The sequence below is a fragment of the Poecilia reticulata genome, chromosome 11 (assembly GCF_904066995.2).
Source record: "Poecilia reticulata chromosome 11, P_reticulata-male-v2, whole genome shotgun sequence".
NCBI lineage: Eukaryota > Metazoa > Chordata > Actinopteri > Cyprinodontiformes > Poeciliidae > Poecilia > Poecilia reticulata.
Window position 1 is genome coordinate 20,779,077 of NC_088840.1, and position 27,832 is coordinate 20,806,908.

At 40.6% G+C, this 27,832-nt stretch overlaps 1 protein-coding gene across 1 annotated transcript; it reads right to left on the reverse strand.

The window, feature by feature from the left end:
• Positions 1-83: 83 nt before the first annotated feature.
• On the reverse strand, positions 84-27,789 carry skic2 (SKI2 subunit of superkiller complex). The gene is made up of 29 exons (XM_008422762.2): positions 27,674-27,789; positions 26,755-26,873; positions 25,144-25,265; positions 24,890-25,007; positions 24,636-24,750; positions 23,515-23,589; positions 23,368-23,421; positions 23,107-23,270; positions 21,685-21,840; positions 21,444-21,589; positions 20,045-20,191; positions 19,881-19,965; positions 19,693-19,799; positions 19,242-19,388; positions 18,535-18,631; positions 18,240-18,452; positions 17,694-17,804; positions 16,179-16,290; positions 15,975-16,093; positions 15,204-15,335; positions 14,960-15,097; positions 8,221-8,325; positions 7,869-8,004; positions 6,612-6,738; positions 6,227-6,437; positions 3,703-3,813; positions 2,164-2,382; positions 1,631-1,771; positions 84-494 (listed from the first exon to the last, which is right to left on the reverse strand). The coding sequence occupies exons 1-29, from the start codon at positions 27,684-27,686 to the stop codon at positions 294-296; spliced, it is 3,741 nt and encodes a 1,246-aa protein (XP_008420984.2). The 5' UTR covers positions 27,687-27,789; the 3' UTR covers positions 84-293.
• Positions 27,790-27,832: the final 43 nt, after the last annotated feature.

Genomic DNA, 27,832 nt, shown 5'->3' on the forward strand with positions numbered 1-27,832 from the left:
TGATTAATTTATCTTCTCAGAACCTCAATTTTCTCCCTAAATAATCTTAACACTTTTTTTTTTTTTTAAAGAAATCATGTAAGCATTTTGGGAACAGATTTTAATTCTGTACAATAATTTACAACCCAAACTCCACGTCCTTTTCCTCAAGTATTTGGTCTGTTAGTTAAAATCTCTCCCAGATTTCCATGTAAACATCAGCTGGCTTCCACTTTCTTTAGGCACAAACATCCCCCCTCCTTGTCTGTCCAGTTTCTACATGATTGGCTCGTTCTTCCTTCAGGTTCGTTTTCTCAGTGGGTGTAGAGGGAGGCGGTGAAGACGATGTCCCTGCGGACGGCCAACGAGGCTTTCTCCATCTTGCTGCCCAGGACGGAGTCTCCCACGATGCGGGCGGCCTGCCGCACCTCCTTCAGCACCTCGTCCAGGCGCTGGATGCAGCGGACCACCGTGCCCTCCTGCACGTCTGTGAGCAGCGCGATCTCAGCGAACGGCTGCAGCAGGACAGGAGATCAGTTAGTGGAGCAACTGATCAATAAATCAATGGGTGGATTAATGTAACGGAGCATACAGGTGCGATAACTAAATATGATTCAAAAACACTTTATTTATAGGCCAGCTCGAGTTAATGTGACATCATTAGGTAGGGCTGAAAAATAACATTCAGATTCTATTTTTATTCTAATCGATTTTATTTTTGATTCCTTTTCTATGACCACGATGGCCACGCTAAGAAAAAATAAATTACAATAGTCAATATTAAAAAAATAAAGTAAAAAGTAATAAAATCATGAGAATAAAGTCATAATAATATTACAAGAAAAATCTATAAAAATATGAGAATAAATATAAGTATATTACAAATTTACTCTTGTAATACGTTGACTTTATTTTCATATTTTTATGCCTTTATTCTCGTAACACCCCAAGGACATTTTCTTAACGAGTTGAAGTTTAAGGTGAACTGAATCCATTTGATTCAGTTCAACTGGGGACCAAAATTGCAACATTTGTTACATTTTCAGCTGCTGCGGTTCTTTTTGAAGTTGCACTGTGTCAAACAAACCATTTGACAACCTGTTCCCCTCCTCGCCTGTGGTGGCGCTGCATTAAGAACCACTGAAGGAAACAACACAGAAACCTCTGAAGAACAAATGAGCTCAACTTCCTCCTCATGAAATGTAAGCAACGATGGAGTGGCGTCAGATTTTTGTACGACTTTTCTTTTGTCTTTTGCAAAAGACCACGAGCCATTTTGTCCTGTAACGCTAGATTATGGTGTTTGCTTGGTTGTATTTACCCAGAATGCCCTGCTTTTGGAGTGGCCTCTGGTCTGATTCACAAATCCGTTTGAATTACGTCAGAGTTCAATTCAACAGCTGAGACGGAGGTTTTTAGGCGTACAGGAGTTTGCTTTTCAGGATTTGATTGCACATTTACACCTCCATAAACAAATCAAACTCTCTAAAAGTGGCCAGAGTGAACGCTCCTTCAATTACTACAAAACCCCAAGAGATGCATCAGGGTTTACTGGTTTCAAATGAACAACTCTTACAACAGTCGGACGCTGCAGTTTGCAAGAAATGTGGTGTAAAAAGTGAGAACTGGGTCACAACGTGGACATCCTCACCATGCCTCTGGCCCAGCAGTACACCACCTCAGTCAAGCCGAACTTGAACTGGCCCACAAACTCCTCGGCCGTCTGTGCGATCCCACACTCCCGCTGCAGCTGCCCGATCCGCTGGGCCACCGACAGCACGCGCTCGATGCTCTGAAAGGAGAGAAACGGGACAAAGTGGATCAAACCTGTCAGACTCTACAAGCTGCTGCTGGGTGTCAACAGGAGGATCTTTTCCCAGGAAATCTGTGTTTTTTTTCTTCCAGACAGCGACTCAGGTCATCACTAATTTAAGCTCCAGTAAAGCTCTTTCATGTCGAGGCTGCTCCCGACACTCTGAAGCAGAAAGTGATTTAATACGTGACCCGGTGTGAGTCAGGAGACGAGGCCTCGCTGTCCTTTCTGCAGGACGTTATGCATCAGGTCAACACAGCCTTACACAAAATGAGTCACTGCGGCGTCTCTGCAACGCGGCGCTTCATTAACTACTACTTTCCGTGACGCGCAGGGAGCAGAGCCCGTTTCCTCCTCCTCCTCCTCCTCACCTCCTTCAGAGTGCTGGTGATGTGCGGCTCCGTCTGCGTGTTCTGGTTGAAGACCAGGCAGGACAGCAGGGCGGCGCTCTCTTCGGGCGCCAGCGGGCTCAGGACGTTCTCGAACAGCAGCTCGGTCAGCAGCAGCTCGTGGCTGCTGATCTGACAGGCCACTCTGCCTTTCAGCTGCACCGCGCCGCTGCTGTCGATGTACTGCAGCGACTGAAGGACCTGAGGGCCACAGAGCAGGAAGATGAACAAACCTGGTCAGGATCAAGACTGACGAACGACTGCAGGACTGAACCCACTTCCTTAAAATCCTGGAGCAGGTTAGGATAGCTCTAGTAGGCCTGTCACGGTAACAGATTCTGCTAGATGATAAATTGTTACGTCTCTGTTACGCTACAGCTGGTTCATCACAACGTAGCCTGACACCAATGCTAAGGCTAATTAGCATAGCCACAGATGACAGCTTTCCTGTAATGGTAAGTTGCTTTTCCACCATTAGTACATTAAGTAGCATGTACACGAGGTTGATTGACAGCGCTAGAACCCTCCTCCTGGCTCTGATTGGTTGTTTTTGACCAGGAGCGGTGCATATTTGAAAACCACAATAGTAGCAATGGGAGGAAGTTGAGATCGATGTTTTGACAAATTATCCGTCTCAAACCATGTGGTCACAACATGGTGACACTTAATAAATATGGATTAAACATGTTTGTGTAGAAGTTACATACTGCAGCTTTAAATCCAAACAGTCAGCTGCTGGCCACGACCTCTGCCCCCCAACTCAACGTTTACACTCACAGGTGAAAATGGCTGCAAACAGATGCACAGTTATACAACCGCACATCTTTGAAAAGTATTAGTAGAGCCTCCTGCACAACCAACAAGAATGCGGCAAGTGGTTTCTGGATGGAAAGTCAACAACAAAGCACCTATCTTTTCCAGCAGCCATTGTACAGCGCATAAAGAGGTAAAACCAGCTGACCAAATGTGCTGGAGCTCTGCTTGGGTTGCTAGGTAACAGGGTTGGGTTGCTAAGTAATGCCAAATGTGACTTAACAAATGGTAGTTTCTGAAACAGAAATTAACTTATTGTTAAAAACAGCTAAGTGTTTTTTTAATGCTTGAGTTGTTTTTAGAAGGAGTTGAAACCCAAACAGAAACATAAAAAAGTGAATTTTGCATAATAGACGCCCTTTTTAAAGCCACATGTTAGAGGAAAGGAAGCTGTGGAAGTATATCTGGTGTAAAAGTAGTTATGCCTTGTAACGGTGTAGTTCAAGTCAAAGAGAAAAATCCTGTAAGAGTTTTGTAAATGTAGTTTTTCTCTCTTTCAATCAGCTCTTCAAAGTTTTAAGTAAAAGTACATAAAACTTGAATCGTACTTTTACAAAAAACTTTCCGCTCTGATCCCAATTTTCTAGTTAAACACAATAAACCATGATCAATTTCACGGTGAGTAATTATTTCCTTCAAACTTCAGTCTTCAACACAATTTGATCGACTGTTAAGGACCAAACAGAAACTCTGTGGAAAGATCCAAACCTTGATCCTCTGGTGGTATTCAGGCAGCAGCATCAGGGACTGGTCCGACACCAGGAACAGAAGCCGGTCCAGCTCCTCCTGAACGCTCATCCTCTCCTTAATACGAGCAAACTGGAACCAAAACAGAGCAACACACGAGATGAACCGTAAAACAGAAACACTGCAGAAACAATCAGGCTTTGAAGCAACATGTTTAACGGTAGAAAATGTTTCCTCTTTCTGTTTTAGGTTTTCACAATTTGGGACGTAGTAAAAGGCGAGATGGTAACGTTCCAAGTTATTTAATTTGAACTTAAACTGATGCTACTTATTAGAGAAAAATGAGGCCGAAATGAAAAATCTGCATCTAGATACATTCCTGTTCCTACAAGAGGATTCAAACAAAGTAAAAATAAGAGTAAAAATATGCTTCAATAATTGATCTGTAGGTGTGAAAGACTGATTGCTATCATTTGTTTCACCTGTTTCATATTCTAATCTTATCTTGATATTAATATTAGTAAAAACAAAAACAAGATCTGTGAAGGTTTGTACACTGCAAAAACTATCTTACCAAGTATTGTTGGTTTGGTTTCTAGTGGAAATATCTTAATACTCTTAAAATGTGACCAAACTGACTTACAAGCAACTTGTTTAGCAAGATATATTAGCTTGTTTTAAGTCAATAATTCCTTAATATTGACTTTAAAAAGTGTTAAACTGACGGATTATTTCACTTATAACAAGATATTTTCCAATGTTAAAAGTGAAATAATCTGCCAGTGAAAGTTGTACTTTTTTATCAATATTAACGATTTTTTAGCTCTTGATAAAAAGTTACTTGTAAGTCAGTTTTGTCTTATTTTAGATGTACAAAGATATTTACACCAGAAAAACAATACTTGGTAGGATTTTGTGTTTTTGCAGTGTGGCTCCTGTGTAAGATAATCTTCTTTTCAGTGCAGAAATTTAGATCAAAACTTGCCGAGTCCATTAGCTCTAGGATCTGAGTTTTTTTCTATTAATAACTTCTCCATTCAGGGTTAAACTGCGGTTTACTTTCATTCCTCATGACTGCACAAACATCTCTCATTATTCATCCACACTGCATTAATAAGCAGATAAAACCCAGAATATTGACTGAAGACATGAGGGCAGATAAGAGGAGGGTGTGATACGGAGAGTTAGATCTTTTTATTATGCAGAGTAATGAGAGAGGTGGCTCAAAAGACACACTGTGCGTGTGAGACGGCGTTCAGCCGCGGCTGTAGGTTTAATTATAGAAACGGGTTACATCACCTTACTGAAGCTGCTTGTTTTGAGAGCTTAGACGCAGATGTTTAAAGCTAGAGTTTGATATTATTATGAAGCTCGAGGAGAAACTGATGGAGAGATGGAAGGAAAACTGGAGCAGGGATAAAAACGAAACAAACAGGGCGTGCTACAAAACAAGGGTCTTAAGTAGAGCTGTGGTGTTAATTAGCTCTTTAAATATTCTGTTCTCATTAATACCGCTTTGTCCTGTATTTGTTGTGCCTCTCAGAAATATAAAGAAGAGGAAGAAGATGATTATTAAACTAGGGATGCAAGCAAGCCTGTTGGAATAAGCAATTAATCAATTAAGCGCATGGAAAATTAAAATGAGCTCAATTTCCATTCAGATGATTAATATTTTCTGAAGGGCAATTTTCTTTTCAGACATAATCCATTTTATTCATGGTTTTGGTTTTAAGTGGTTTTTATTTCCGTCATGTTTTATTTTGGATGATTAAAATATCTTCAAATATAAAAAAACTAAAAATAAAATTCTCATTTCTCTTGCAACAATAAACTCAAATTTTTTCATAATATGCCGGATGAAAAAAAACAAAAAAAACAAAACATTATTTTGAGTCAGTTGTATTAAATACTGACAGAGGAAACTATTAAAGTCAAACATAAGGATGACCATTGTCGCCCTCTGCTGGATTGTGGCCAAACTACAACACTAAACAATAAACGACTGGAACTAATTTGGATCTAATTAATCGACAATTAATCCTAAGTCTATTAAATGTTTGGATTATTAGTTCGTAAACACAGCGGACTTGACTGCAGAAGGAGCCGGGCGGGCTTAAACGCTCGCTGGTTGCCGTGGTTACCCGAATTGATCGTGCTGTTTTAACGTTACCTAGCATGTTGTCGGCGTACTACAACTGGTTAACACAGCGTAATAAAATAAGTTATGTTACTAAATTGACATTTGTGAGTGAAATGCGTCTTAATGACGCATTAAATGCAGGCGAGTCGATAAATGACGAGAGAAAACGGCCGAAACGTCGGACGTTAACATGCTAGCCATGTCAAAGCAACTAGATCACGGTAAGATCATCAGCTCTCAATGAGTCCCTGCCAGTTGTAAATTATTATTGTAAATAGTTTAAATAGTTAGAATAATATATATTCTCGCCTGTTCTGAAGGTGACATGTGCAGTAGAGCGGCTGCCGACGCAACGTGACGTCGACTGGTAATCCCTCTACACTAAACACGTCCAGAAAAACACACCTGCTCTGCGAAGGTGGGCGAGTGGACGCAGTTGAAGTCCCGCAGGCTGTCCTGCAGCACGCGGAGCCTCATGGAGCCCTCCACCACGTCCACGCTCTTCAGCTGGAGGTCGTTGACCGGGTCCAGGGTGGCCACGCCGCCCGGGTTCGCCTCGGCCAGGCGCAGCAGCTCCTGTGTCGCCGTGGAGATGGCCTGTCCGGGAGGGTCGGCCCTGAATCACCAAGGAGCGTAAATGATTGCCGTTATCGCTATAGTACCACAAAATATTGCGACACAATTCTAAGTCCATGCCGCTCGCCCCTATTGGAAATGTAAAAATGGCCTCAGAAACAGGTTTGGGTCCCAATCCCTTCATTAAAACATGAAAGATGGATGCTGACGGCACCTGAACCGCAGCTGTTGCCTCTTGTTGTAGTTATCGATTATCCTGTCGGGAATCACTTTGAGGGTTTTCACTGTGATGGCGGAGATGTCCTGAAGTTTTAACTTCTGCACCGTGTGGCTGCATGGACCTGACAAAACCAGCAAGACAACGTCAGAAAAACATTATCCTGCATCTGAAAGGCCTGCTTGTTTACATATAAAAAGAAAGCAGTTATGGACGTCATAACTGCCTCCCTGCTGGAGGGCAAAAAGCTGCTAGCAGACGATGACTAGCATTGGTTTTAGTTGTTAAGTTATCGTTATAACGTGTTAGATCTCTAATATGCGCCTGACAGTTAAAATAAAAAGGGACTCATCGTCAACACTACGACAACTAGATAGCAAGGCCAATAAAAAGATTTAATTAGGAAAATAAATAGCGAGGAAGAGGGAAATAGCTCAGTTATGCTAGCTTGACTTTGACAACCTCAACATATAGATGTGGTGTGGAATTCAGTGTTTCAGTTCAGTTAAAAATGTTTTAAAAAAGGTGAGATGATCATCAATAGAGCAGGTGTTTAAATTAGCTAATCAACCACCGCAGTGTTAGGTTAGCTAATAGCAGCGATAGCTAATCAACCACCGCAGTGTTAGGTTAGCTAATAGCAGCGGTAGCTAATCAACCACCGCAGTGTTAGGTTAGCCAATAGCAGCGGTAGCTAATCAACCACCGCAGTGTTAGGTTAGCTAATAGCAGCGGTAGCTAATCAACCACCACAGTGTTAGGTTAGCTAATCAACTACAGCGATCACTTAATAATCGCAAAACAGGCATCCAGCTTTTAATACTGTAACCAACTGAATGTTCTGTTCTTGGTGGGAAATGTTTGAGTGTATTTTGGTGTTGAACCCTGAAACATAAAGTGGCGTCATTATCAGTTGCTATGACAACGAGTCTTTGTAGCGTAGCAGACAGAGCGAGAAAAATGAAGAATACGAGTAGTTTTGAGTTGTTCTTTGATGTTTTTTCTGCGTTATTTTTCCATTTGCTGTGGCGCACTGCACTAAATTAATAATACCTACATCTCCAGGTTTCATTAAGTTCATAAAATGTTTCTACCACGGCAGCGCAGCTATGGATGGGACGTAAAAGAATCATCTTTTTGCCCTCCGGCGTTGTGCACAGGCGCAAATTTTCTGTAAGCAATAACATGCAAGGGGTCCATAGAAAGAGGCGCAATAAACTGTTACTTTGATGTTATGGGTTTGTGCAGCTCTACCTTCAGGTATGAACAGAGCTGTGTTGTACAGGTGCTGGAAAGACGTGCTGTCCTCAGCCTTTCCAGCCACTTCCTCGTTCCCCTTCTCACAGATGATGAGCGTCGTGAAGGTGCGATTCACAGAGTCGCTGGACACCTGTAAAACAAACAAGACGGAGTTATTAATAGAACAAAGAAATTCCACACTTGCTGCTAATAGCGGCTCACCAAGATGGGTTTTTTTTTACTGCTCACAGATGAAAAAAGTATACTTGAATACATGATGATCAAAAGCTTAAGAAATTAGGTTGGATGTTTACAACTGTGAGAAAAAGGGAGAGCGTAATCCCCGAGTCCAGGGTGTGTTTTCTACCTGTAGAATAACTCCCAGCGCGTTAAGATGCTGCTTGTTGTTGACGATGACAACTCGACCGACAGACAGCGCTTTGAGTCCGTTCACAGACTCCATGATGGCTTTCTGAAAACAAGACAGCAGGTAAATATGAAGCCAATTAGGGATGTTCATAATTTACCTAAAAGTAACACAAGTCATTAAAATGCTTAATGAGAAGTTTCCTGTCACGTATTTTAAAACAGAAGATAACTATTAAGAGAGTCAAAAATGTAATTGCTCATGAGAGACTGAGAATATTCTCTGCAAATTTAAAACAAAATAAATCGCCTTAAGCTGGTAAACCCAACAGTGTTTTAGACGGTCCGCTTGAAAATATAAAACAAAATGAACGATTATCAGCTCCACAGTTGTCAGATCTAAACGCAAATGTTCATAGAATGTTACACTAATGAAGCTGTTAACATGACTGATATATCAGTGGAAAAACAAAGTAAATTTGTTGAATACCTTTTTTTCCCGAAATAAAAAAAAGTGTCAGACTTTTAAGAAATTAAGTTATATATATATCCGTCATGCAGTAACGGTCATTTGGGTGCCCCTATGTTTTCTCAAATGGGGGGAAAAAAAAGAAGTAATTTGACGCCTCATAATGACGTTTTACCAACATTAAGCTGCTTCCCAATGGAAGCAGAGCAACAGATGTCAATTTAAATACTGGTTTTATTTTTCCAAAGCGGTTTCCAAAGATTTGGACAAGGTGAATTTATTTATGTTTTTAAAAATAAAGAAAAAAATAACGAAAGGCAAGAATTTCAGTGACTTACTAACATTTAAAACCATTAAAAAAACGAACTAAAAGGCAACAACAAATGGTCAGATAGTTGAATTGTTTAAAGGCATTCAGGAGGCAAAGCAGGCCCCAGGTATGTAGAGAGAAAGATCATCCATCCAATCATGTGGACAGATTTAACAATGTAGAATGCCACAAATTCTTTAAGGGGTTGCCCTGGGCAACCACACTGAATCGCCATGGCAACGTTTACTTTCCGGGTTTAAAACTCCCTCCACGCTCTCACATTTTCCAGGACTGCTGTTCTGTAAACCAGGACGGCGCTCTGCGTTTTTATTTGATTTTCGGTGAGTCCGTTGGACAAAAATCTAAATTTAAGTAATTTAGATTTAAACAAACATTTCTGAGGAAAACTGCAGATGTTAGATTGCCTGTTACTGAGAAAACTTGAGACGGTGAGGGAATTGCAGCTTTCAGGACACTTTTAAAAGCCACACAAGCATCTTTACATCAATACTTTTATTATTACTTATTTGTTTATTATTATCATTAGAGCCTTGCTACAACATTTCTTTCAATTTGTAAGTTTTTAAAACTACAATTGAATGACAAACTCCGTCTATGTCTAAGCAACAATTATAAAACAGAGAGCCCTGATGGATGGTTATGACATCACACCAATGATGTCACACACAGACTGATGATGTCATCCTTTGATGCTGTTGTCTGTGAGTCATCAGAATTCTCTCCAGTTGGATTTTGGCCCTGAAGCTGTCCGACCTACATTTTGTTTAGCTCTGACATTTTTGGATTCACCTGCGAGAAAAATCTCAAAATGTATAAAGCCGAGAAGGAGAAAGACACAGTTCCTGTGTTTGATGCTGAAAAAGTCCGCAGGAAGAACAGGAGGGCGTTGCAGAAGCTCCTGAAAATCAACGCAGAACTCGAGAACGCCAAGCTGCGCAGAAGCCGTTATCAAAGCCGGAAACAACTGGAGAGAGACGAGAGGGAGTTTTTCAAAGAATGCGAAAGACGGCTCTTTAAGCTGAATTTGGAGTCTGACATCTGGATTGATGAGAGAGAAAAAGTGGACGGCCTATGCAAAAGGAGAGATCTGCTTTTTGACGTGATGAAAAACATGAACGAACAACTACTTGAGGCACCTGTGATGAAATCTTTGAAAATGGCGGCGCAGCAGCAGCAGGAACGGCTGACATTTCTTAACAGAGAGTTGAGAAGAAATGTTGCTGTCTTGTCACGGCAACTTGTACATCAGACTAAACTATTTGATGAGTTCACAGAGAAGGAAAGGGAAAGCACGGAGATGATGGCCTTTCAAGACAGCTACTTTAGAGAGATAAGGCAGAAATTAAAAATCTACGACTTGGTCACTGTGAAGCAGAAAGTAGCGGCGGAACAGGAAGAATTGAAGGTAGCAGTCGAAAAGAACGAGAAACTAGTGGAAATGATCAAAATGTTGAGACATCAAGCGACCAATGTGCCCATGTTGAAATACCAGTTTCTGTGCGCAGTAGATGAGAAACGAAGGCTCACAGCCCTCAACACAGAGTTAGAAACGGTGGTTGTGGTCTTAACAGACAGACTTTCAGACCAACTTTCCTGGGAGGTCATTTACAAAGACATGGAGAAGAAGATCAAAGATCTGGAGCAGGCCGAGGAAGAGCAGCTAAAGAAGATTGATGAGTTGAAGGCAAAAGTAAAACTCGGGACCAAACGAAAGATTTCCAAGTTTAAATTGGAATCAAATAAAGACGAGAAGATGAACAAACGCTTGAATTATTTCAAGAATAAAATCAATTTTTTCCTGAAGGAATATAAGGCCTTCCAACCAGAAATTGAGAAATTTCTGGGGGACCTTAAACCTTATAATCCACTGAGGTCGGACATTTCTTCAGCGGAGAGTTCGAATGCAATCAGGAAACCAGAAAAATTTTCAGATGAGTCTTCAAGCGATACAGATTATGAGCACATGACTGAAGAGTCGACAGATTCCAACCAGAAATATCCACTACCCCTAGGAAGACTAACGCCTGATTCAAGACTATTTGGAGATAATTCAGACGATGAGTCAACAGATTCCTCCCGAAGAAGACGCAGTTCGTGCCCCACAGCTGAGGAGACGTCCACAGAGGATTCAACAGATTGCCACGAAGACGAAAGCGACAATCAATTGAAGGGGAGGTCTGGGTCCAAAGTCAGATGTTCAAAAGCTAGAACAGAGACTGAAGACTCGGACAATGACAGCAAATATAAAGCAAAAGCAAATTCTCGACGGACAAAAGACAGAGTAAAAGGCAGAAACCACACAAAGGAGGGATGGTGGAAGTACTTTTACTGAAGGGAGAGAAGGAATAGAGAGAGGAACGGATGGAAGGAGGGACTTTTTGACTTAGGTTCTCTACGGGTGCTCCGGTCTGACATGACCATACAAAAACATTCATGATAGATACATCGGTCTGTCATTGATGGGCGGACAGAGAGATGGACAGAGATGGGGGGATGGATAGAGATGGGGGGATGGACAGAGGGATGGACAGAGAGATGGGGGGATGGATAGAGAGATGGGAGGATGGCCAGAGGGACGGGGGGGATGGACAGACATATTTTCTAACTTTGGTTCTCGCCGGGAGCTCCGGTTTAAAAATACCATAGAAAAACATCTATATATATGAGCCATATGTTTATTTTATATATATATATAAATATTTTTATATTATTTTTATAAATGTATAAAAATTTATAGCCATATTTATTTTATATAGACAGATGTCTGTATGTATACTATACATGTATTATATGGTATACTTATATATAAATAAATGTTGTATGTGCATAAAAAATATATTGCCATATGTTTATTTTATATGAACATATATATGTTTATATTAAATGTAAATATATATCTGTATTATTGTATACCAAATGTGTATGTATACTATATATATAGTATACATATATATGTGTAGCATATATACACTGCTCAAAAAAATAAAGGGAACACTCAAATAACACATCCTAGATCTGAATGAATGAAATATTCTCATTGAATACTTTGTTTTGTACAAAGTTGAATGTGCTGACAACAAAATCACACAAAAATCATCAATGGAAATCAAATTTATTAACCAATGGAGGCCTGAATTTGGAGCCACACAGAAAATTAAAGTGAAAAAACACACTACAGGCTGATCCAACTTTAATGTAATGTCCTTAAAACAAGTCAAAATGAGGCTCAGTATTGTGTGTGGCCTCCACGTGCCTGTATGACCTCCCTACAACGCCTGGGCGTGTTCCTGATGAGGTGGCGGATGGTCTCCTGAGGGATCTCCTCCCAGACCTGGACTAAAGCATCCGCCAACTTTTGGACAGTCTGTGGTGCAACGTGACGTTGGTGGATGGAGCGAGACATGATGTCCCAGATGTGCTCAATGTGCTTCAGGTCTGGGGAACGGGCGGGCCAGTCCATAGCTTCAATGCCTTCATCTTGCAGGAACTGCTGACACACTCCAGCCACAAGAGGTCTAGCATTGTCCTGCATTAGGAGGAACCCAGGGCCAACAGCACCAGCATATGGTCTCAAGGGGTCTGAGGATCTCATCTCGGTACCTAATGGCAGTCAGGCTACCTCTGGTGAGCACATGGAGGGCTGTGTGGCCCTCCAAAGAAATGCCACCCCACACCATTACTGACCCACTGCCAAACCGGTCATGCTGAAGGATGTTGCAGGCAGCAGACCGCTCTCCACGGCGTCTCCTGACTCTGTCACGTCTGTCACATGTGCTCAGTGTGAACCTGCTTTCATCTGTGAAGAGCACAAGGCGCCAGTGGCAAATTTGCCAATCCTGGTGTTCTCTGGCAAATGCCAAGCGTCCTGCACGGTGTTGGGCTGTGAGCACAACCCACATCTGTGGACGTCGGGCCCTCATACCATCCTCATGGAGTCGATTTCTAACCGTTTGTGCAGACACATGCACATTTGTGGTCTGCTGGAGGTCATTTTGCAGGGCTCTGGCAGTGCTCCTCCTGTTCCTTCTTGCACAAAGGTGAAGGTAGCGGTCCTGCTGCTGGGTTGTTGCCCTCCTACGGCCTCCTCCACGTCTCCTGGTGTACTGGCCTGTCTCCTGGTAGCGCCTGTAGCCTCTGGACACTACGCTGACAGACACAGCAAACCTTCTTGCCACAGCTCGTATTGATATGCAATCATGGATGAGCTGCACTACCTGAGCCACTTGTGTGGGTTGTAGAGTCCGTCTCATGCTACCACGAGTGTGAAAGAACCACCAACATTCAAAACTGACCAAAACATTAGCCAGACAGCATTGGTACTGAGAAGTGGTCTGTGGTCCCCACCTGCAGAACTGCTCCTTTATTGAGTGTGTCTTGCTAATTGCCAATAATTTCCATCTGTTGTCTATTCCATTTGCACAACAGCTGGTGAAATTGATTGTCAATCAGTGTTGCTTCCTAAGTGGACAGTTTGATTTCACAGAAGTTTGATTTACTTGTGTTGTTTAAGTGTTCCCTTTATTTTTTTGAGCAGTGTATATAAACATTTATTTTATATACCGTATTTTCCGCTCTATAAGGCGCACCTAAAAACCTTCAAAAGCAATGTCCTCAAAAGCCGACAGTGCGCCTTATAATCCGGTGCACCTTATATATGGACCAATATTGAGCCACAACAGGTCTAGCAACTACGGTAAGCAGCCGCCGACTTCATTTTCCCCCGTAGAAGAAGAAGTGCTCGGTGCATGCTGGGATAGTTGTCAGAACGCTGGTTTGTTAATAAAGTTTGACTGACCTACCTACCGACCTGATAATCAGGTCGTCTGCAGGTCATTTAGCACCACGTTCTCCACCAACATGCTGTGCGAAAACGGAGAAGGGTGACCATCGTCAGGCCACGCCCCGGCCCAGTCGCGAAAAGCTCTCCTCGCCGACCCGAGTCAAACTGTTTTGTTGACATTCTTTATGCCAACAAAGTGGCTTTAGATATTCATCCGGGGTGCTTCGACTACATTTAAAGCCGGAGGGGTGGGGGGCGAGAGACAGAGACTGTGGCGGCAGCGTGTCGGTTGGTCTGTGTTACCCAGAAAGCAGTTGGGCACAATATCGCCAACACCGTGAGTGAAACAATGACTGGATCAGACTATTATATAAAGTACTCGGGGACCACTTCTTTATTATTACACTTCTACATTTGTAGAGAACGGAGCAAATCATGTCCCGTATCGGCTCGACGGGTGGCAACCCTAACTGCAGCGTCTATTCTATGCAACTTATATATGAAAAAAGTTGTAAAATAGGCCATTCATTGAAGGTGCGCCTTATAGTGCGGAAAATACGGTGTATATACTGCTCAAAAAAATAAAGGGAACACTTAAGTGTTCCCTTTATCCCTTTAAATAAAGGGAACACTTAAGTGTTCCCTTTATTTTTTTGAGCAGTGTATATATACCGCATTTATATATATATATATATATAAATATATATATATACATATATAAATGCCCCACAGCGTCTTGTCACAGCAACTTGTACATCAGACTAAACTAATATATATATATATATATATATATATATATATATATATATTGTGGTTGTCCATCTGAAAACATGGTATGAGTTTGTGGGGATCATAAGTTGTTTTTACTTCTTCCTGCACCTTTTCAAGCATGTTAAGATTACTGTGGTGCTTTAAGTAGTACTGGCTCTAGCACTTAACAAGAAGAGCACCTTTTCTGAATGAAACAAATAATCATTGTATGATTGTCAGCATCCAATATTTGAGTGAACTTGAATTTAGAAAGTCAAAATATAAATGAATCCAATGGGAGTGCAGAGTATTGTTGTTTTACATTCACAACAACACAACTGGACTGTTCCCGAAACTTTCTGCAGTAAATGTGCTTTATATTTATTTATTAATCAACTGACTGGTGTTACCTGCAGGGCTTCTCTGGTGTTTTGCATCTCTGTTGCTATGTGATAATAAGGCAAGATATCAGAGAGCTGGCCCTCTGTTTCCAGAGGGGGAAGAGACGCCAACATCTGCTTCAGATGGCTGATCCTTTTCTCGTGTGCCTGCAACAGCAGGAAGAAGAAAAACAGATTTATTCGTCAGCTTTCAGACCGACTTCCTCTTGCTGCTTCTCTGTTTGCTGCCGAGTGGTTTTTCTGCAGACATCACCTGAGTGTCTCTGTGGCTTTCAGAGAAGCTCCTGCTCATCATGTCGGTCACTCGGAGCGCTTCGACCCGCAGCAGATTTAGGATCATGGTGTAGGTCAGTCTGAACTGGGACTGGAGGATGGTGGGCTTTCCCTAAACCGAACAGACAGAAATCAGGCCAGACTGTTTCTGACACTGTCAGCAGAAAGCTCAACTGCAGGTTATATTTGTTTATTAATCAATGTCTATTTATTTCTATTTTTCTATTTATATACATTTATTTCCCGACAAAGCAAGGAAGGATAGAAAACTTTGGTTGAAACGATTAATCGTGGTGAACTGAAATAATCGTCAACTAATTTAGCAATCGATTAATCGATAACTGGAGAATATAGATTCAAAAAAGGTCATTTGTTATGAAAATGACCTTTTCAAAGCAAATGGTCATTTCACCCCAACATATTCAGAGCAGTAATTAAGCCAAAACTATACAAAATATGTATACATTTTGCATTTAACATAAAAACAACTTTATACATATTTTCTACCCAAACCTCTTCAAGTTCAAGTTCACTAAATGAATGCTTTGCTGCTGCATGTTGGGCAATAAAATGTTTATTTTCTTATTTAAAAAAAACATTTTTCTGCATCTTTTACTGTGTTTTTCTGGTGGTTGTATATATAATAAAGATTTAGGCCCATGATGAGTGGAGAATTATCTTTTGAAACGGCACATTTTCACTCCCATCGCAAAAGTCTCTGCTGTGAGTTTTTGAACATGGAGGGACTCACCATCATCATGGCGTGCAGATCGGCCATATCATGAACGCCCGCTTTACACAAAATGATGACTGTTCCTGTGGCGTCCAGGCCTCTCCTTCCTGCTCTGCCCGCCATCTGGATGTATTCGCCTTGAAGTGCAGATCAAAATGCAGACGATTGGATCAAAATGCGGCTGTCTGTCCAATGACAGAGAAAGCGGGGAGCGCTTCAAACCTGGCAGCAGGTTCCTGAAGCCGGTGCCGTCGTGTTTCCTGATGCTGTCGAACACCACGGTCCTGGCGGGCATGTTCACTCCCATCGCAAATGTCTCCGTGGCGAACAGCACCTGGGGACAGAAACGAGCGAGAAGAGATTACAGCAAACAACTTATTAAATGTCCCATTATGTTTGCTTGAACAGGTTAGGATAGATCTATGGGCGATACCAAACATGTTCATTACATTTTTTGCACAAAATCATCGTTTTAGCTTTAGAGCCTCTATATAAATCCAATCCATTTTCATCCATCCATTTTCTTGCACCCTTTTTCCCTCAGTGGGGTCGGGAGGGGTGCTGGTGCCCATCTCCAGCCAACGTTTCGGGCGAGAGGCGGGGTACACCCTGGACAGGTCGCCAGTCTGTCGCAGGGCAACACAGAGACACACAGGACACACAACCATGCACACACACACTCATACCTAGGGGCAATTTGGAGAGGCCAATTAACCTGACAGTCATGTTTTTGGACTGTGGGAGGAAACTGGAGTACCCGGAGAAAACCCACGCATACACAGGGAGAACATGCAAACTCCATGCAGAAAGACCCCAGGCCGGGAATCGAACCCAGAACCTTCTTGCTGCAAGGCAACAGCTCTACCAACTGCGCCACTGTGCAGCCCATATAAATCCAAATAAACTTTTATTGTTCATGGTCCTAACTCAACATTTAAACTCACACGTGAAAATGGATGCAGACGGGTGCGCAATTATACAACTCTACATCTTTGAAAAGCAGAAGTAGATCCTCCTGCACAATCAACAAGAATGTAGCAAGTAGTTTCTGGATGATGGGTCAACAGAGTGCAGGGTTTCTCCCAGTATATTATAAGCCTGGCGGGCCACCAGGCTTTACTTACACCCCCACCAGGCTTAGCATTGCTTATTTTATTTTTTTGTGACTTTTTAAGACTTTATAGTTGGGATTTAGGTATTTTTTAATAATGTCTTCCAATAACACACAATTACCAAGTAATATTTAAACATTTTCTGTCAACATTACAAAATGTTTAACTCAAAAACATGTTAGCTATCCCACCCCTACCACTGGGCTTAACAGGTTTTCTGAGAGAAAACCTCCTTTTGGTAAGGCAAGGTAAGGTAAGGTTTGGTAAAGTTTCATAAGATAATCCTTTACTAGTCCCACAAGTGGGAGTTTTCAGCTGCATAAAGATCATATAGTGGTAAAACCAGCTGATTAATGTGCTGGAACTTAGCTTGGGTTGCTAGGTAACAGGTTGTGCCTGCTGGGGTTGCTAGGCAATGGCGCACTGTGAGTTAACAATCAGGAGGTATTTAAAACAGCACATTTTCAAGACACCAAAAAAGCATGAACTTATTGCCAAAAACGGCTTTGTGTTTGTTTGAGCTTTAGAGGCATCCGAGACTCAGATCCAAGTGTAGAAACCTGAAAATGTTGAATTCTGCATCATCTAAAACCAAACTTTAATCTGAAAACAAACAGCGACTGACCTTTACGAGACCTCGGGAGAAAAGCATCTCGATGACCTCCTTCAGGATCGGGAGGATCCCGCTGTGATGGACGGCGATGCCTCTCTTCAGAAGGTCCCGCATGAGCAAGATCTGCAAAGGAAGTCCGTTTATCACAACATATTCTGCTACAGCGCACAGGAACAGTTAGTCAACAAGACAAGACAGGTTTTCCGTAGGTTTTAGATCTGAGGTTGATTTTGCATGTTTTACAGATACATGAAAAACATGAAACTAACTAGTTACCTTTAAGTTGGTTTTGTCTTAATTCAAGTGTACTTGGTATTAAGTACCAAGTACTTAATACCAAGTATTATACACTGTTTTTGCAGTGTATAATATTCTAAATATCTGAATAATTTCACTTTGGTTTTCAGAAACGGAAAGCCATAATCATCAGAAATGAACTAAATAGATTTGAATCCGTCCCTCTGTGAATTTAAATAACTTTTCTACAATCTTCTGAATAACAGATTTACACCTCAGTACAGATCAACTTTCGTTGTTTAAATAGTTGCAGCTGTTCACCTGCGGCAGCTGCCGGTCTCCTCCTCGCAGCCGACTGACGCTCTTCTGGAAGAAGGAGTGGATCTCCGCTTTCTCGATGGAGGTGGTGAGGTCCATGGAGTCCAGCGAGCGGGCGTTCTCGTCGCATCGCGTCCGAGAGAAGGTGAAGGCCACCACCGGGGTCTGCTGCCGCTGGGACAGGAAGTGTAGCAGCGTGAGCCACACCGCTCGGTCCTGGAGGGAAACAAAAAGGATGAGATGTGAACACAAAAACTGTGATGGTGAGTGGAACCAAGAGGCAACGCAGGACGATTACCTGGCTGGCTGAGGTGTGCTGAGGCGTGCTCTTTGTGCCGAATGACTGGGCGTGTTTGCTGGTCCGCTCCTTCTTTGTATCGACAGCAGTGTAGTAGCTGAACAGACAAATTTTTATTTTTATTTACCGAGACCGCCGCCTGGAAACAGCCGGTATTTTTACTCATGTGGAAAAAGTTCCACGTTTAGACATCACCTGTAGTTGTCATGCCAGGCCACTAGATGGCACTGTGAGTTTAGCATATCAATCAAACACGTCTCACTAGCTTCCACTTCACTGTAAGGCTTAACTCACGTACAACAGAGTATTAGGCCCATAACGGAAAATAATTTAAGTCATAAAATTACCAGAGTAAAGTCAATATCACAAGAAGTTACACAAGAATAAAACGGAATTAAAACGAGAATAGAGTCATAGTATTATGAGAATAAAGTTGTAAAATTACTAAAATAAAGTAAGTTATGGTAAGCTGAACAGATGAAGTAGTACAGTGCTATCCACAATTGTTTTTGTTTTCTCCCCCTGCATGTGTAGAATAAACCCTGAAGTCATCCGTTCTGCACACATGCGCTTTCACACCTGCACAGCTCTTCACACCTCCGCTGGGCTGCTGCAGAAGAGTTTCCCTCCGAGACCCGATGTCAAAAAGCGCCGGTCAGAGACGCCGGTCACTGGTGTCGTCTAAACGAGCGGCTGGAGAGACGTACCCTTTGGTGAGGAAGTTTCCTGCAGCGTCCACCAGCAGGAACATCTCCTTCTGGGTCTTGGTGCTGTTTCCGGTGTACAGGTAATGCTCCAGAGGTACGGGCCGCTTCATGGTGCTGATCACGTAAATGTGCCTCTTCTTAATACGACTGGGGACCAAAGGACTCGGGTCAGGAGTTTCAGAACAGATTTACAGCCTCCAACTTCCAGTTTAGCTTTGAGAAGTTACTAGGGCTGAAATTAATAACCAGATTAATCGTCAGAATATTTGATAAGATAATCAGTTACTAAAATAATCATTAGATGCAGCAAAACCTTTTGAGTTTGTTTGTAACCTCCTCAATGAGTCAACAATGTACTCTTGAATAATTTTAGTAAGGCGGCCACTCAGAGGGTTCAACAATCGGTCAAACCTAATAATTGATTACTAAAATAATCGTTTGAAGCAGTTACCCGATCCACTCGCTGAACTCCAAAGCATTGGGCACCGTGGCGCTGAGCAGGATAATGCTGACGTGATCAGGAAGCATGATCAGCACTTCCTCCCAAACCACCCCTCTCTGGGGAACACAAACAGAAGAAAAACTGCTATTCTCTCAGAGGAAGCAGAGGAAATAAAGCCTCCAGGGAAATTGCCTGACCTCGGCATCATTAATATAGTGGACCTCGTCGAAGATCACCCACTCCAGGTCTCTGATGACCTCTGAGCCGTTGTACAGCATCGACCTCAAAGAAAGCAGCAAGACAAGTCGATGTAGACGTTTTATTCATCATAATGAAAGCAAAATACTCAACATGAAGGTACCTGAGGATCTCTGTGGTCATGATGAGACAGGAAGACTCTGGACTGAGCTGGACGTCTCCGGTCAGGAGTCCAACGTCCCCAAAAGTGTTTTTAAAGTCTCTGAATTTCTGATTGGACAGAGCTTTGATGGGAGACGTGTAGATGGTCCTAGAAAAACCCAGAGGTCCAAACAGGTTGAATTAGGATCATTAGTAGTACTAACTGTTCTGTATTTCATGTTTTTGTGTTTTTGTAAAGGCATTTGTTGTGTTTTAAGTGTTTTAATGTATTCTGTTTCACACTTTGATCCTAATTTAAAATACTTTATAAGTAAAGCTGGATTGGATAAGGAGTTAACAAAATGTTTTTTTATGAAATAATCATGAACAATATATTTTATCAATACATCACAGTACCAGTGTGTAGTCCTGGAAGCACAAATACGCTGCAAAAATACAAAATCTCACTAAGTCTAGTTTCTAGTGCAAAAATGTCTGCTTATAAGATCAATATTATGGGATTATTCACTTAAAACAAGCTTCTATTTTTCTGAAAAGTTACCTACTGTACTAAGATATTTGCACTAGCATCTAAACAAAAATAGTTGGTTTAATTTTCTGTTTGTCTTGAAAGAAAGAAAACAGACACATATCGCAACATTTGCAAACATTACCCCCATTGAAAGATTTTCTTATATCATGCAGCCCTACTAAATAATGCTCCAACTATGACGGGATTATTGATGATAAAGATAAATTCAGAACATTAAAACCTTTATTCATATTTTGATTATTCTGTTTCAGCGCCATCTAGTGGTGGAGTCAGAAAAGCTTCGTTGAAACCAGATGTTGGTTTCATTGTCCTTAGAATATTCCTGAAGTCAACAGTGACTTGAGACCTCTGGCTCATGAGAGAAGTGGGTTTTTAACAAAGTATGCTAATCACTTGGTAATGTGGTGCCTTTATAAATGCCCACTAAAAAGATTTAAATTACAGAAAACAAGAGATTAGAAATCCGATAAACTTGCTGCAGAAATGATCCATTTAACCTGCAATTCAGTCACATAAACTCCCAACATATTGAGTTTTATTTCATTTTTCCACTCCTTTGTTTAAAACTAATTTGTTTTTATTAAATCAATTTATGTACACATTCAGCTCTGGAAAAAATGAAGAGACTGCTTAAAATTATAAACGGTCATATACCTATATACTTTTCATGGGTAAATGTTTGAGGAGTAAAATGAACATTGTTATTTTATTCTATGAACTACTGACAACATGTCTCTGAAATTATAAGCAAAAATGTTGTATTTATTTACAGAAAATGAGAAACGGTCAAATTCCTGCCATTATATCTCATATGTTCCTCCTTCCGCTTTAGGCAGGCAGTAATGAAGCTGCACCAACAGTTTCTCACCTTGTCATGTGTTTCTGGGACAGAGCAATGGCGTACTCAGCCACCACCGTTTTGCCGGCTGAGGTGTGAGCGGCTACAAACACGGAGTCGTGGGCCTCCAGCCTCAGCACAGCCTGCTTCTGGAAAGTGTCCAACTCAAAGGGCCACTGAAACGGAGGAAGGCAGACAGTCAGGCACCGGCGGACGCTCCATCGCAGCCAGACAGAGATAACTCAGAAATGAATCACATGCGAGTCGCCACCTTGAACGCCGGTTTTGGGATGCGTTTGTAGAAATCCTCGCAGGGTGACAAAATGTCCACAGGGATGGCCCATTTCTTTTTCTCCTCTGCGTTCTCTTTTGGCTTTGACTTGTCTGTTTTTCCAGCCTGTGTTTGGGAACGGGAAATCTCTGCATCCTGAAGACGGACAAAAAAATTAATTTATTAAAAGCTTCTGTTTTAAAGTGATTAATTACAGCAAGAATAAGTCCAGTTATTTCATATTTTCATTTACCAATTTATGTGATGCATTAAACATTAGTAAGATTAAAACATTGACAAGGTTTTTGTTCAGAGGAGAAAAATACTTCACTCCAGTTTATGTTCTAAAGAGTTGATTATGCTGCATTTTCTGTCTAATTCTATAAAAAATATTTTTTTAATATAAAAAAATATTTTGTCAGTCCTTAAAATTTTTTCACTTGAAGTGTGTTGGATTCCTACTTCCGATGAATGTGTGTATGAGTGACTGTAAAGAGTTTTGGAGTCCTCTGACTTGAAAGAACTATTGATCCTACTTCACTTGATCATTAATCACTGGAGGCGCCATGATGGACACTGGAAGTGAAGGACGCTAGTATTGAACGGAGCGACTGAAATTGTTTTCTAAAGTTGTTTTTGTCAGTTAATTCACGGTTTCTACTTGTTCGAGTCGAGCTAATTTGTCTGTGAACTTAACACACTTGGTTGGATTATAGACAGCGGTATTAACAAAAGATGGAAACGGCTAGCTTAGAAACCGACCCGTACCTCCTCCTTCTGATATGTTGCTTACATGATCGACTTTGTCTGAATTCACATCACATGATTTATATCAATAACTTATAAACAGCGTTTCCCCTTAAACCGGACCAGCATTAAAAACGTACAAAAGACGAGATGCTAACCAGTCTTTTCCATACGTGTTCGAAAATTGTGGTTTTCACACATTGTTAAACTCTGACATTTTTATAAAATATACGATAACAAACCCGGAATCTCTTAAGTTGCTGAATATTAAAATAAAAGATAATATTTCAAAACAGAACCGTATAAAGTGTATTTTGCATAACACACCGGAGTTCGTTTGGACCGTTTCCTTTCCACATTCTGGTATGGTCGCCATCTTTAAATCTGTACCTACTGCTTGGTTTATGAATGAACAGAGGCGCCCTCTTCTGGATGGCGGTCAAACTACAACACTAAAAGAAGGTCTAAGGACTTTGTTACTTCATTTATTGGAACAAATTTTAATCTAAGAAACAATTAATCGGCAATTAATCGTAAGTGAATTAATTTTCTATACCCCTAGCAGCGTTAATAGTAGAAGGAGAAGTCCAATTAAATAGCAGATCTTGATGTCCAGGTCCTCCAGGCTAGTTTTAGTAGTAGTAATAGTAGTAGTGGTGATATTAAAAGAAACACCTTTATTCCCAGGTCTTCCAGGCTGTTAGTCCTGGGAAGTTTGACGGCCTCTTCTCCTGCTTTGCCATCCTCCTTCTCCTCTGTTTCAGGCAGAAGATCAGGAATGTCCTCCAGTGTGGACAGCAGAGACATGAGGTTCACCTCTGGTTTTGCTAATTTGGCATCTTTATGGAGCAAATAGAAAAAGCAGGAACCAGTGAATAAATTATCTCAAAGTATTAAGAGCAAATTTATATATTTTCTGAATGTCTTGAACCAAACCTGTGTCAGAGAAATCCATGCCAGCTTTGAGTCCAGGAGGGATTTTCAGTAAATCTGAGGTAAACGATAACATGAAATGTTATTTCCTTTGTGGCGGTGATTTACAAACTTATACTCTTAAAACGGAGAAAAAAACAAACAAACAACCTTTCTCAAAGTCTATTTCCTCCTCCTGCTCAGATCTCGTCTTAATTTGGTCCAGAGTGAGTTCCTCCATTCCTCCTGTGAAAAATCAAAAGGTAAAGATTGATCAGCTGCTTTAAGCAAAACTCTGCAAAAATAATCTTTCTTCTTAATATTGTGCTTCAAAGGATCCAGAGCTTCTGGTAAATGTTTCAAGTGGCTTCAACCAGCAGTTCTGCAAGCTCTACTTTAAGGTTAACATTTTTCTTTCACCTTATTTAGACTTTACCAAAATATGTTTTATTTTAAAACCTATTGTAAGATTGGTTGATAAAGTTTAGCCAAATTATATAGCAACATCTTTACATTATTTTAAGTTTCTGTACAAAAGTCTTGTTTGTTCAATTTAATTCAGTGAAATGATACTTTATTTAACCAACATGGAAATTAAATATTGCTGTAACTCATATCATAAAGGGTCTTTATAGATGATGACGCTGTGGAAAGGAAAGATTTCCAGTAGTAAGCCTGTCGCAGTGAGCAATTAATCAATCAATTAATCACATTATAAATTAAAATGATCTTGATACTTTTCATTCTGATTATATTTTTTCAAGGAAAGTTTTGTTCAAAGAGATGTTATAATAAATTTCATTTATGGTTTCTGTTGTGTGTTTTTTTATTTTACATTTTTTTTTATGTTCGGTTATTGAGTTTTATTTTGCATATTTAAAATGTCATCAAGTTCTAGTGTTAAGTGTTCTTTATAAAATTTTAACTATGTTAGTCTTTGAGAGGAAAAACTTACATTATTGTGCAATTATCAATATATTACTTTAAAATGGTCTCAAAACAACAATGCTATCATTTATCGCAATAATTTCTGGGACAGTTTATCACTATAGGCCTCTGCAGTAGGGGTCAGTCTTGCAACGAATCTGAAAAAGCCTCTGACTGAAGGTTGTTGCTATATGACAGTATCATAGCTGTCATGACATGCTGAAAGAAATATTAGCCAGATTGCAAGAAACTCTGCTCGGTTCATAGCACAAAAAAATTAGAGACGAGTTTAAAACCTCTGGACAATCCTGTCCACAAATCACAGCAGGAAGGAAGTTCTGGATCAATATATCAATATCTCTCACCGGGAAGGAAGGGGTAGTTAGTGTTGCTTCCCCGAAGGCTTTCAGAAGGAGGCCCAGGCTGACGCTGCAGTGACAGCGAGTTTTTGGCTGACAGGCCAGTGTTTTCAAGTAAAACCTAAAAAAACAAGCCAAAAAAGTACAGATATTGGTTTATTTAGTGAGATGGGGTTAGTTTAAGCATTAATGCAGCAGTTTTACACAACAGTTCTGCAGAGATTGAGTGGCTTATTGGTGTAAAGAAGAGAAAGCGTCACCTCTGTGAAGTCCAGCAGCATCCCTGTGGTTGGATCTCTGACGACCGAGAGCCCAGAGTGAAGCGGAGACGGGCCGCAGCTGAGCAAAGAGTCGACATCAACCTTCCTTTCAGTTACCCTGGGGAGAAAAACACAGAAAATATCGCGTCTTCCTCAACATATCATTATGATGGTGATTATTCATCTCTTATGAGTGAAATGATAAGTCGTGAGTGTTCAATAATGACATCAAGATGATAAACAGTGTGGTATACTTGAGAAACTTCTGGAAGGCAAAGTCTGTGTCATGGATGGGCAGCCAGGACGGGTCCTGTAGAAACCGTTTCTCCACTTCTCTCTCCAGGCCCAGGCTGGTGGGTGGGAGTCCATGGGGAAGCTGTGGAGGAAGGGATAAGACCAGAAATATTACGGTTTTCCCCCATTTATTAATCAATAAGATTAGGACTGGACGATAAGGCCGAAAAACATTTCACAATATTAGTGTTTCATATTGGTTTACATTGATCATTTTTTGTTTGTTTGTTTTAAATATCTAAAATACTCTCAAACTGGTGTTATAACCTTTCCTGTTTTATCCACAGTTTTCTCCTCATGCCGTTGTTTTTCATTTTTTACCAGTTAAGAAAATTAAAAAGCGGCGGAACTTTAAACTGTTGCTGCACAAGTTACTCAGCAGGTTGTTGCTAGGTAACCACAGAATGAGTGAGTTGCTAGGTAACCAAAGAGAGAGTGAGTCAGTTGATTCCACCAAACTGAGAGGTTGAGAAGCTAAAGCTAAAGCTTCTCAACCTCCTCACAGAAAGCTTTGCGGTTCTGGATCGGTGTTCAGTGAACTTATGAAATATTCTGTTCTGTTCTCATTTTTTATCTATTAATGTCTATCATGATATGTGTTGTTATTGATTTATTGTCCAGCCTTAGATTAAATTAAGCTGGAGGATAACAGACAAAAATTGCAAAATACAACATTAATTCAAAGACAATAGGAGAACAAATAATGCAGTCAAAAGGAAAATGGTAACTTCTGAAGTGCTGCGAAATTTCTTCGGATTTTGTTATTTTACACTTAAATATTTCACTGTATTATATAGCCAGAGTAAAGAAATTTCTGATAATTTCCTTTATTAAGGTAAAAATATTATCCAAACCAACATGACCTTGTGTGAAACTATAATTTCCTCATAAACATAGCATGCAGTTTGGCGACAGCAACTTCAGTCAAGCGTTTTTGATAACTGGTAGTAGGAATTTTACAATTTTATGGAGAAATTTTAATCCTGAATTGTTCAACTACACTGGAGGGTTTACGGGCACAAACAGCCTGGTTTAGTGCCTGCCATCACATCTCAATCAGGTTAAAGTCTTTGGCTAATCCAAAACTTTCTTCCTGATTGTGTCCTGCAGCAGCATAATACAAGTTCACTCAAGCTTAAAGTCACAAACTGATAGCAGGATTTTCTCTTCCAATTTTTTTTCTGTAGAGAAATGGAATTGATTTTGATAACTTGCTTAGGTCCTGGAGCAGCAACACTAACACATACTTTACAGTCAGTTTTTTTGTCTTGACATGCTGGTAATTCTACATCAGATAAAACAAATATCCACCTTAACAGTGGTCCGCACCAGGCAGGAGAAATGCTTGATCTTCTTTCATAGGTAATATAAAATAGTCATATTGCACTATATATGTTTTCCCCCCCAGTATAAATCTCTCTTCTGAAATAGGCAGGGTGGAATTTTGTTCTTATGGGCAATTTGGTAAAGATTTCAAATAAAAGAAGAGGAACAACAGATAATAGTTCCGTTTGATGTGTCAAGCTTGTGAAATTTTATTATTTTAAACCGTAAACCTGCCCTGTACTGACCGTGCTCTGGGGAGGCAAAGGCTGGTCAGGCAGCGGGTGTGTGATGAGCTCAAACCTTCCTGAGCGCCCCATCTCCAGCAGGGACAGCGGCAGGTCCATGGGGCCGACAGGGGGCACATCTGCACTCAAAACAACACAGATGCTTCTTTAACAGACACATATTTGGAAGAGGGTTATAGTCTTTAAAAAAAATTATAACTTTCATCTCATAATTATGAGATAAAATTTTGAATTCTGGCTTTAATTCAAAGAAGAAGACTCTTCAGTTAGTTCTACTCATTCTGACTTTTAGCTCCTATTTCTGAGATTGACGTCAGAAGAGTTGAAAAAATTCACAAAGTAGAAGTTGCATTTCCAAAAGAGGTGGGTCGTGAAAAAACAATACTGGCTGAACACAAAATAAATTAATCTTTGGATATGTAAAAAAGAAAAAACCCTATATAATCCCCCGGTGGTTAATCTCATTCTGACTTTTTTCTCCTATTTCTGAGATTAATGTCAGATTTCTTTTTTTTCTGAATGTTGAGATTAAAGTCATAATTCTGATGGGGAAATAGTCAGAATTATGAGATTACACTAAAAATGCACTTTATTCTTTTCGTCCAGTGACTCTAATTTTCTACCGTACACATAAACCACACTACAGAAACCATCAAAGCTTTATTCACACATGTAAACCGCAGGTTGTTATAAAAATCGATCTATTAGACTTTAGCAGATGAAGTGCACCAAGAAAACAGTTCCTGCTACAGACATTAGATCAGTAAAGTCAACTGTACATACGATCTGGTGTTGATTGAAGTAATAGTTTAACTGAAACCTTCACTAGCTCCGCATGCAAGAAAGCAAACTGTAACACATTTAAGTTATTTAGGAATATTTAAAGGATATGCTTATCTTCCGCTAAAACACAACGTACGTATTCTGTCCATGGTCTTTCATCAACAGACTGAATCTTGCCACCATGAAGCTCTGTCCTGTCCTGCCCTGCTGTCGCTGCGGAAGTTGCCCGGAACTCCAAAGCGGAAGTAGCTAGCACTTGAAGCTAACACACACACACACAAAAAATAACAAAAAT